At 41.5% G+C, this 10,370-nt stretch overlaps 1 protein-coding gene and 2 non-coding genes across 3 annotated transcripts; all 3 read right to left on the minus strand.

The window, feature by feature from the left end:
• Positions 1-735: 735 nt before the first annotated feature.
• Positions 736-8,474, minus strand: nop56 (NOP56 ribonucleoprotein homolog). The gene is made up of 12 exons (XM_044122839.1): positions 8,367-8,474; positions 7,666-7,755; positions 7,467-7,581; positions 6,269-6,433; positions 5,876-6,074; positions 4,874-5,061; positions 3,695-3,846; positions 3,393-3,493; positions 2,445-2,593; positions 2,130-2,251; positions 1,769-1,888; positions 736-1,491 (listed from the first exon to the last, which is right to left on the minus strand). The coding sequence occupies exons 1-12, from the start codon at positions 8,367-8,369 to the stop codon at positions 1,291-1,293; spliced, it is 1,605 nt and encodes a 534-aa protein (XP_043978774.1). The 5' UTR covers positions 8,370-8,474; the 3' UTR covers positions 736-1,290.
• Positions 1,971-2,039, minus strand: LOC122834783. Its single transcript, XR_006371249.1, has one exon. It is a non-coding gene; the product is annotated as a small nucleolar RNA SNORD57 (small nucleolar RNA).
• LOC122834784 lies at positions 3,921-4,040 on the minus strand. The gene has a single exon (XR_006371250.1). It is a non-coding gene; the product is annotated as a small nucleolar RNA SNORA26 (small nucleolar RNA).
• Positions 8,475-10,370: the final 1,896 nt, after the last annotated feature.

Here is a 10,370-nt window from a genome sequence, read left to right on the forward strand (position 1 = left end):
AGAAGGACTTATGGAATAGTGCTGCTGTAATTGTTTGTGTGCTAGAAGAGAGCTAAGGTGGAACATTTGTTTGTGTCAGGTTGTAAAAATTTATTTTGAAACAGGTCAAAGAGAATCCAGTGCTGCCGATTAATGGATATCCTCATTGTTGCTCTCATATCTACAGTCGTCCTTAATAAAGAAACCCGTAAAACATCACATTAATTACTTGTGTGCTAAAAAGAGCATGTTGGTAGCGATACTATGCGAGATATTGAAGCTGTGTAATAGCAATGTAATAATGTATATTAAGTGTATCCTCTTCTGTGTCTACTGCACAATGCAGTACACATTGATAACAGACTGCCGTTTAACGTATTAATGTGGGAAAAAACAAAAATATGCATTTTTTTTAGAGTTTTGTGTTTAATTTCAATAAAAACCTGTTTAATAGTTTTATTCTTACAAATATTTCTGTATTTAAAATATTTTTTAAAAAGTAGGATATCCTCATAAAAGGACTAGTGCAGACATCTGCGATAGCTTTTCATCAGGATATTCTGATGAAGCGTTATTTTTGTCGTATGTATAAATTATTCCAGTGCTATGCTAAGCGCAACTCCTAATCACTGGAAGAATGTTATCCAGTGAGAATATTTAACATCAACAGCCTGCTGTAGTTTTTCGGTGTGTAAACATCACAGTAGAAGTGATACTTATATTCTCTTATATTCACTTTAAAACACACACACAGGCTTTGACATACATTTTATTACAAAAATATCACAAAAATTCAAGGCATCTTGACAAAGCGCAACTTGGAGGGATTTTCAAACAAGGTTCACTGAAAGGTTCCTTATAGCGGCACAGATCAGTGAATTCCTGGACTTAACACTGGTAGTTCATTTGCTGGCAATTAATCAGGAGTCAAGACACCTTTCTAGAAACAAAACTGCAAAAACAAAACTGCAAAAAACACAGGACAGATTCGGTTCCGTAGTACAGAACAAACCGGTGAAAGCTTCACGTTTCAGGCATGTGCTTTACTGGAAATGTTTGGATGAGTCTGCTGTTACATTACAGGCGTCTGGATTTTCCACATAATTGGAGTTCAAAATCCCAAGAGTAGCACAACCTCACAAATTAGCAGGGATATCTGGTTCTCTAGGCTGGGGCCGCCAAATGTTTCCTCACTTTGATACAAAATATATTTACACGTGGAATTATGACACATTCATGAGGATTTATTCGCTTGCATAAAATAACCTCGGTTAAGTACAAAATTAAACTGTACACAAAAATAGAAAGTCACTAATCTGCCTCCTTTTTCTTCTTCTTCTTCTTCTTCTCAGTCATTACTGGTTCTGGAAGTTCTTCGGTTTCCTCCACCGCCAATGTTTCGCTCTTTCGTTTCTTTTTCTTGACTAGCGTTTCCACGACCTCTTGGGTCTCCTCTGCGGCTCTTTTCTTTTTCTTCTTTGCTACAGGCGTGTCAACTTCTCCATTCTCCTCCTTGAAAAGGAAAGAAATGTAACGTTTCAGTGATTGTTAAAATGTATTTTTAATTCCGATGATTACTAGATTTTCTGTTCTGATTAATTGAAATTGTTTGACTCTCTTCAGTGATCAAGCCCATTAATAAGGACCAGCCAATGGTTCGGAGTCGGAAGTCGATGTTGCATGACGTACACTGAGAACGGACCACAAACGCCGGTCGAGTCTCAAATCAAAACATGCAGCAGGGGCAAGAAGAAAAGAAAAAAAAAAACAACCCTAAAAAATGGCTCACCTCAGCTTCGCCATTCGTTTCCCCGTTTTCTGCGAGGTCCTGCAGCTTCTTCTCACGCTTTTTGCGTTTCTTTTCCTTCTTCTCCAGTTTCCGCTTGATTTCAGCTGCTACGTCGGTAGCCTGAGGAGGGGGAGGAACGGAAACTGTTCAAATCAGCAATGCCACATCGGATCGCGTCGTCTCTGAATGCACTGGAAATGCTGTATCAGGCTCATTAAATCAGTTTTTGCCCTCACAGTGATGTCAGGGGAATAATTCATCATCATTTACAGCTCCGTTTAGATATGAAGGTGACTTTCAAATTAGAGCTATGCTAGCCTCCAAGGATTCATAAACTTATTGAGAAGTTAGAAAAACTCACCTCTTTCACGGCCTCCTTCATGACATCCACGTTTTTCCGCGGAACCTCTCCGGTCTCGTAGAAGGACAGACGCTCCTCCACCTGTTCACGCAGCTTGTCTCCAAACACGCTGGTTGGGAGATCTGGGAGGCAGAGAAGAGAAATAATCAACGCAGGGATTGAAGCAGGTTTCACTTTCTGCAGAGCGCACGCAGCACCCGCTCAGAAAGTCACATCTCAACATCATCAATGAGATGAATGCTGTTGACGAAAAATTAAAGCATCACTGGGGTCGCCGCTACGTTCACGACAAAGCGGCGCTGCACAGTCGCTCACCGGAGAAGCAGTCGATGCGTGAAGCGATGGTGCATTTGTTGGCCAGGTATCTGGAGATGCGGCCTTTGTTCTTGGCGGCTGCGCGCCCGATGAAGGTGGAGTGGAAGATGAGGCCGTATTTGGGCGTGTTGCCTCGTGTCTTCAGAGCTCTGTGGGAAGACGCAGGCGCTTTTTTGACACGACTGGCAGAAACCATGTGAGGTGCTTACTGGAAATATGCAACGTTAGAAAGAAAGAACAAGAGAAAGAAAAAAAACTCTGGTCTCATTAGGAACTCTCTCTAGAGTTCAACCCTTTAAATGTTCTGCAAACTCAAAGCTGCACAAGCAGGGACCACTTTAGAGCTGACATGCAAAATCTTCTCAGCAGAGAGCAGCGCCCTCTTGTGGACAGTCAACACATTATAAAACAATAACCTCTCAAAGGTTTCAATAACAGTTCCTTGTCAATAATCAACAATTGGGCAAATCTGCCATAAAATTCAGGTAAAATTAGACTTCTAACCCTTCTGGTGTAATGAATTTATTTTAGTTGGTTTGATTTTAATATTTTAAATGTCTAAAAATTACGATAAAGTAAAACACAAATGTGTTAACAGAGCCAAGTGTAGATCTTTGAATAGTTAGCTTTGTCTAGATCAGACCTTTAAACTACTCAACAAAAAACTAATTAAACTGCATTTAAAGATTAGTCGCTAAACAATGACTTGTTGTTTCTGTAAGCATCTGTTTTTATGACCCTCTTTATAGCAGAAGCATTTATCTTCTTCAGAGCTCGTCGGTGTTCTACCTCGGCGCTGCAGCGGCTGCTCAGACTGTGGGGTGCATTAGAGTGAGCGGGATCACTCCGGGGGGAAAGAGTTCCTCCGGTCACCCTGCTCTGCTCCGGCCCCAGCCTGCCATCACTGCAGCCACGTCTTCCCCCAGCAGGGAGGGGGCGCCCCAGTACCTGAACAGGGCTTTCTCCGCTCCCAGGATCTGAACGGTGGAGGCCGGGTACTTGGCCAGGTTGGTTAAACTCCCGGCGTGGGAGATCAGTCGGGCTCCAACCTAAAGAAAACAGAAAGGCAAGAAGATTTTGACTTTGCTGAAGAGCTAAAAGTTTGAGAGTCAAGTCAAGCTCTGCATATATTTTCAGGACCATCAGCACCAGATTTATTTCTCATCACACAGATTCAGGGGATTGACAGATTTTGGTAGAACATCATGGGTCCCACGCGCCATTGGGCGCGGATTGCATCTCGTGCTCACCACTTCTCCGATCAGGGCGGCCAGGTTCGGCGCCACCTGGCTCATTTTAGAGCGCAGGTACTCCTGCAGCCCCAGCCTGTAGGCGGCCAGGGACACCACGCGGTTCGAGAACCTCTCGATGTTGATGAGGTCGATGGGTGAGATGTCCATACCTGAGGGAAGGCAGTCAGGAGACGTTAAGAGGAAAAACCCAATGGTTTCAGCAGTAATACCATCTTTACATGGAGGTTGTTTCTCCCGACAGGATCCGCAGTGAGGATGGGAGCCTTCACTACAGGTTTATGAGAGACTCTCTCTGCCCCCCTGTGTTCGACACCAAGGACGACTGGGGGTCCAAGGTGGGCAAAAAAGGGGCTTGATAACTTTAACACATTTTGTCCCGTCTAATGGACTTTTATGCACTATACTCTATACTATGCTAAAAATGTTTAAAAAACATTTTTTATACCTTTTTTGAAACTGAAAGGTGTGGCATGCACATTTCCTCAGCCCCCCAGACTCAATACTAGAAGCTGAACTCATCCTCAAAGTTTTGTGGCCAGTCTTGGCTCATTATTTTCTAGGGCCGACAATTATTGACACAATCGTCTGTCGGAAAATAAGATACTTTTGTCAAATTCTTAAACAAAAAGAAAAAACAACCAAGTACCTTTTGCTGTCATTTTGCTAATTTAATGCAGATCGCATTAATGTCGTATAGAAGTGGCTTATCTGGAATAAATTTTTAGCAGCCAACGTCACATGAAGAAAGAAAAATCTTTCTCCCAAAGGATTGAAGTTCCAGGGACTGGAGTTGCTTATTAGCTGCAGCTCCGTACTTTCAGTGTGACGCAGAAGCTACAGACTTGTTCTGTTTTTGTGAGCTGTCCCTGTCAAATAAACAAAATGAAAACATACGTTGTGTCTCTAAATTCAGAGCTCATGAACAGGAACGTGCGATAACCGTGCTCCATTAGATTAGAGGTTCAAGTTTTATATAGATGCAAAGTAAAGAGGCCTGAATAGAACTGCATGCCAAACCCTTTTAACTACTTGATAAAAATAAAAATCTGGAAACTACACATCATTTTCCATACAAGCTTCTCTTCTTTAACAGCACCCATGGATGATTTATTGGACCCCAATTAACGCCGCAGCTGCCCAACCTTCACGCTCAGATTCAGGCGGCAGGTGGCTCACCCATTGAGGAACGAGAAGCGTCCAGGATGGCCTGAGCCTTGGCACTGTCCATCACCACTTCCTCCAGGCTCTCCAGGCTCTCCTCCGACAGCTCCTTCCTGTTGCCGATCAGCTGAGCCAGGCGGCAGTACATCGAGTTCTCCGTCACGATTTTGATCAACTCCGGGAAGTGGTAGCCATACCACTCACTGCCAAAAAACAAACAAATATAAACAAAAAAACATCCAGCACCACAGCATTAATAAACCCATGACTAACCAGCTACACCTTCATGCAAGATGTCTCAACCAACAAAGCTGCCTTGCCAGACGTTAGCCAGCACGGCACCAGTGTTGGAAGAGATTCATGTACCTCCAGTTTCTATACAGACGGTACTCTGATGCACAGTCTGTGGTAAGCATGAGGAGGACTAGGTATGAAGGCTGATCATTGAATCGAACAAAAGGTCATGATTATGCATTTTTGTTAAAAAAACAAAACAAAAACTTAAGCCTTTTTTATACAGTAGCGTTCCATTAAAATATGAAACTTTTTCTTCATCTTAAATGTAAAAATGTCCAGGGCTTTCCCTCAGTGTATTATAAGCCTGGCGGGCCACCAGGCTTTACTTGCACCCCCACCAGGCTAAGCATTGCTTGTTTATTAAAGTCTTTTTAAAATGTTTGCATTTTTAAAGACTACTTGGTGTTCAGGTATTAATCTCCAAATATTTCAATAACATAATCATCAAGTGATATTTTCAAATTTCCTGTCAACTTTAAACATTTTTCGACTCAAAAACACGACGGGCTGCTGGCGCCCAACCACCAGCCTTACAAAGTTTCTGGGGGAACCCTCGATTGTATATTTACTTTGTACAGTTTTGGCTTAATTACTGGTGTGTGTTTATCTTTTAGAAGTCTCTCCAGTTAACGATCAACCAATTACTAAATTGGTTGACGGTTATTTCAATAACTGATTCATCGTGATTAATCGATTGGTGGGTTTTCACCATAAACCCACCGGACTCGCATGGAGAACGTGTTGATGTCTTTGTCGAGCTGGTCCAGCAGAGCGATGGACTGGATGATCATGTTGTCGGCCCGATTGACGTTAAACTTGACCTTGGCTCTGGAGTAGCTGTGACCCAGACCCAGTTGGGCCTTGGAGGCGGCCTGCGCCGTCAGACCCTTCACCAGGGAGTGGAAGTGCAGGCGCACACCTGTCGGGATGAAGGCCGAGTTGAGACGTATCACCGGCAGGTAAGACAGAGTGAAATCGTCTTGTGGCCGTTCAGATTTTCAGTATAGACCTTCATGAGTTTCAGGATAAGGACGCATCACAACAGGCCGCAGAAAAATAGGATTCTGCTTTCACCTTCGTTCTAAACTTGCCATTTTTCGGTTGTGTTCTCACCTCTGCTTATCTCAGCCACTGCACCTCCAGTCTGTATGGAAATACTGAATTCCTCCTGAAGAGCAGCTCCGATTTTGGCATCGGAGACCCCCAGGACCGCCTTCTTCTTTCCAGACAGAGGAAGGTTTGTCTCCAAGAACAGCTTGAGGTCTGCATGAACCACACCTGCACACAAACGAAAACATCAGATTCTTGAGCCAATCGAATCCCGACAAACATTAACTACTTAACAAAAAAAAAATATATATATATATATAACTAAAGTTGCTTTCCTCAGATGTTCAGTGTTAACATTAGGCTGTCGTCACAACAATTCAGTGGATTGACAGATTAAAGTGCATCATTACAGCTGAGGAGCAGAGATGAACCAAAAGACTGACTAGTTATTGGCAGATTTTTACACCAGCAGACCAGATCATGCTGCTGCTTTTTTAAAGGGGCAGTATTGTTTTTTTTTTTCCAGGCACATATACCATAATCAAGTAACTATGTTACCTTTAGTTATAAAAATGTTGCACATATCAAATGTGACATAAGAAATTTTACTTTGTAAATTAACAACTTAAAATTGGGCCCCTGTCTCTTTAAAAACGAATGCACTTTATGAAACTCCAACTTCACAAAGTCACAACAACATGGCTCTTCTATTAACCCTTTAACAACGTTTTTAACCAGCATTACACTGAGAAGTCGCTTATATGAGCTCAGCAGATGCACCGTTCCACCAGGTATCTGCTAATTGTTGCTGGCTAGTCTGAAGGAGCTTCCGATCAGTGCATCTTAAAGGCGGCATTAGGTCCAACAAACGTCTTGCAAAGCTGAATGGTTGCCAAGGGAACTTAAAGGATTTCTCATACAATGCAAGATTCCAGATGTTTTATTTTATGAGGGAATAATATGATATAAAGCTAAGAAAAAAGTTAATTTTACATCAAACTGCACCTTTAGCAGGGTGAGATTTCAGAAATGAAAGGGAATCTTTTATAATTAAACTTCTCGCTTAATCTTTAAAGAATTCAGTTTATTATGGAACTCGCAGGGAAATATCAGGGCATAAAAGGTCAGATCTGGGTGAGTTTTTAAAGGGAAACTGCCTCAGCAGGTCTAATTGACAAAAATCAGCCGTGATCAGAGTCTAATTGGTGCAGCTCTGCTGAGGATATCCTTCGTTCTCCTGCAGCAGCTGTAACACACAAACCTTCAGAGATGGCGTTCATGTTCTCCAGGGCAGCCTGAGCAGACTTGAAGGGGAAGAAGGCGGCCAGGCTCACCATGCTGTTGAACTTCGCGAGACTCAACACACTCTCCTCCACCTGTCAAACACACACACACACACACAGAGAGTGAGTCCAGCTCTTATTAAAGGAGTGCCACGCCACAGAAAAACACACACTCACCTGAGGTAGCAGCATGCCGATCTCCTCCACCCCTTTGACGGCGTACAGCGCGTAACCTGCTGCATGCTCGAACAACACATGCAGCAAAACCTACAGAAAGATTTACGAGATTGAACGACTAAATTCAACATTGACAGCAGGACTGGGGAAACGGAAGTGTTTACAAGTTCACACGTGGTTACCAATCTGATATTAAAAGACTCAGTTTGGGTATATTCTATTTGATTATTAAAGAAAAACCTAAATAGAACAACGATTGCCTTACATACAGTTTAAATGTCTAATAGACTGAATAGCATATCGATCTATGTAACCGGATAGTCCTCATGACGAACCCACGTGTTGGTCTAGGCCCTTATAAAAAGATGCTACTTGCTAGCTTCTGCTAACAGCCCAACTAAAACTCTAAATGTTAAGAGAGAGCACATACATACTTTTTTCTGAAGTGGTCCTACTAATAAAGTTACACATATATTTCTCCCAAGTCTTGGTCTACTTGTCTTGATAATAAGGAAACACGTTTAGTTGCTAATATTAAGCAGAGGTGGCTAACCGCGCCTCAAAACTACAGGCCTACAACTGTGCTGCGATAAACGCACAAATATAAGCAAACATTCCCGTGAAACATAAACAGTTGAAAATATTCCATGATTGCTTTATCTGTTATCTTACTGCCAGCAGATTTATCTCCCTAAACTTACCATTTTTATCACGGTATTAGCAGAACCACGCAAAGCGTGTCTGCTCTGCTTGCTCACCTCTGAGGAAAGAGACAGCGTAGAAGTTTCAGCACGTTGCAACGTGCTTGAAACACCGCGAGATCTGCACAACACCGCGAGATTCTTAGATTTACTCCAAGATTCAACAGTAATAATACTATAACAAAATTATCATGGATATCTTTTATCTAATCATGGATATTTTCTTTTTGGGTGAAAACAATATTGTTTCATAAATTTGAATAAACTCAAATTCACTTTAATGCTTTTTTTATGCCTTGTAGAGGCGGACTTTGTCCGGTACTGCTTGAGGATAAAGGCAGAGCCTAATTTGGGGGTCTCATTTCTGCTTCTCCAGCTGCTAATTTCTGTTTCGTGTCTGGAACTTTTTTTACAGCTGGCAGAAGTGATGGATGATATGTTCTTAAAAACTTATCACAACATATATAGTGGTATTTATTATGATAACAATAATTCTGTTAATAAAAAAGTATGTACAAGGTCCTTTTTAGGCAGCTGTATAGCTGTTGTCGCTGCAAACACAAATTCTCCTCTTAATAAAACATATCCATTTTAAAATAGGTTTCTTCAGGGCATCAGTTACACAAATAAGGAGGGATCTTAGTGCTAAACTGCTCATAGTAACTTAATTTAAAAACATTTTCAGATTTATCAGTGTTTACTGAAGGTTCCAATGAATTAAAAATGGAAAAATACTGTCAGTTCAGACGGTGATGTAAATTTAAGGGATTTTCAAACATTATTGGGAGTTTAGCATTTTCACAAAAACTCTAATTTCTTGTCATGATTAAAACATTTTCAAATTTCCAATCATAATATTGATAAACGTCAGAATAATTACTCCTCCCTACTTGCTCTCAGTCCATTAGATGAAACTCGATTTAATGTGAAAAATGAAGGTTGTGTTGTAAGCAGCTTCCAGTTTCAGGAAAGTGCACAGTTTAAATGAACTTTACTAATACTGACTGCATTTGGCCAAATATACATTCAGAACTGTCAGAAGCTTGTTGATCAAAACTAAAATCAAGTGGTTTGGGTTTTTTCAGTCAAATATTTAAATGTTGAAGCATCTGTGTGTAAGGTTGGCCTTGTGTGGAAGAGAGAAAAACCACCCTGAATTCAAACTTGCACTCCCAGTTCTTGTTGTCTAAATTCATTGACATTGTTTGTTGCATAATCATTGCACCCTGGGCAGAGGAAAACACAAATAAACACACAAAACAACACAAAATTCTGATGCCAAGTGATGGAGGAACGTCACAATGATTTCTCCGTCCCGTTGTCGCTGTCATAAAAAGTACAAAAGAAGACGCATAGAGCTGCACACTTGACTCGCCAAATACAACAAAACTATTTTCAACTGGATGTTCCTCCTTCCTGCAGACCCTCAGTACCATTTTGCCACCATGCAGGAAAACAGTCGAGTATCATATTTCGGAAAACATCAATAAAGCTCTTCAGAGTCCTGAAACTCCCCAGCAACGGATATACAGGGGTCTGTATGTGCGCAAGCACCCGTTGCAGGCGGGTTATAAATGCCGCTCTGTGTCTGATAAAAACTTGGAGAAGATAATTTATGACTGACCTCCTTGGACAGATTGTCCCCTGGCTTTCTATTTCTTTCAGCTATTTGACCCAAAATAAACTGTGAGACACATTAGTATGGTTTTAAGACACATTGTGAGTTGTCCATGTAATGGACAAGCAATACTAATTTAATTTGAGAAGTCTTGAACTTGTTTGTGTGTTTTAAGTGAAATAATGCACAGTGGAGAGGGATGTAAACTAATCTTGACCCCTGCTGACAATATCTGTGTGCTGATTTGTCATTCTGACAAACAGCCCGGTGAAGTTATTACCCTAATAAAACAAAAAGCCAGATTCCCGAGTAATGTCTGTGTTTCCAGGAGCCAGGAGGAGAGTCCTTGAAGGAGCTCGTTGAGGAGCGGATGTGAGGGAGGACAG

The sequence above is a fragment of the Gambusia affinis genome, linkage group LG07 (assembly GCF_019740435.1).
Source record: "Gambusia affinis linkage group LG07, SWU_Gaff_1.0, whole genome shotgun sequence".
NCBI classification, from domain to species: Eukaryota; Metazoa; Chordata; class Actinopteri; order Cyprinodontiformes; family Poeciliidae; genus Gambusia; species Gambusia affinis.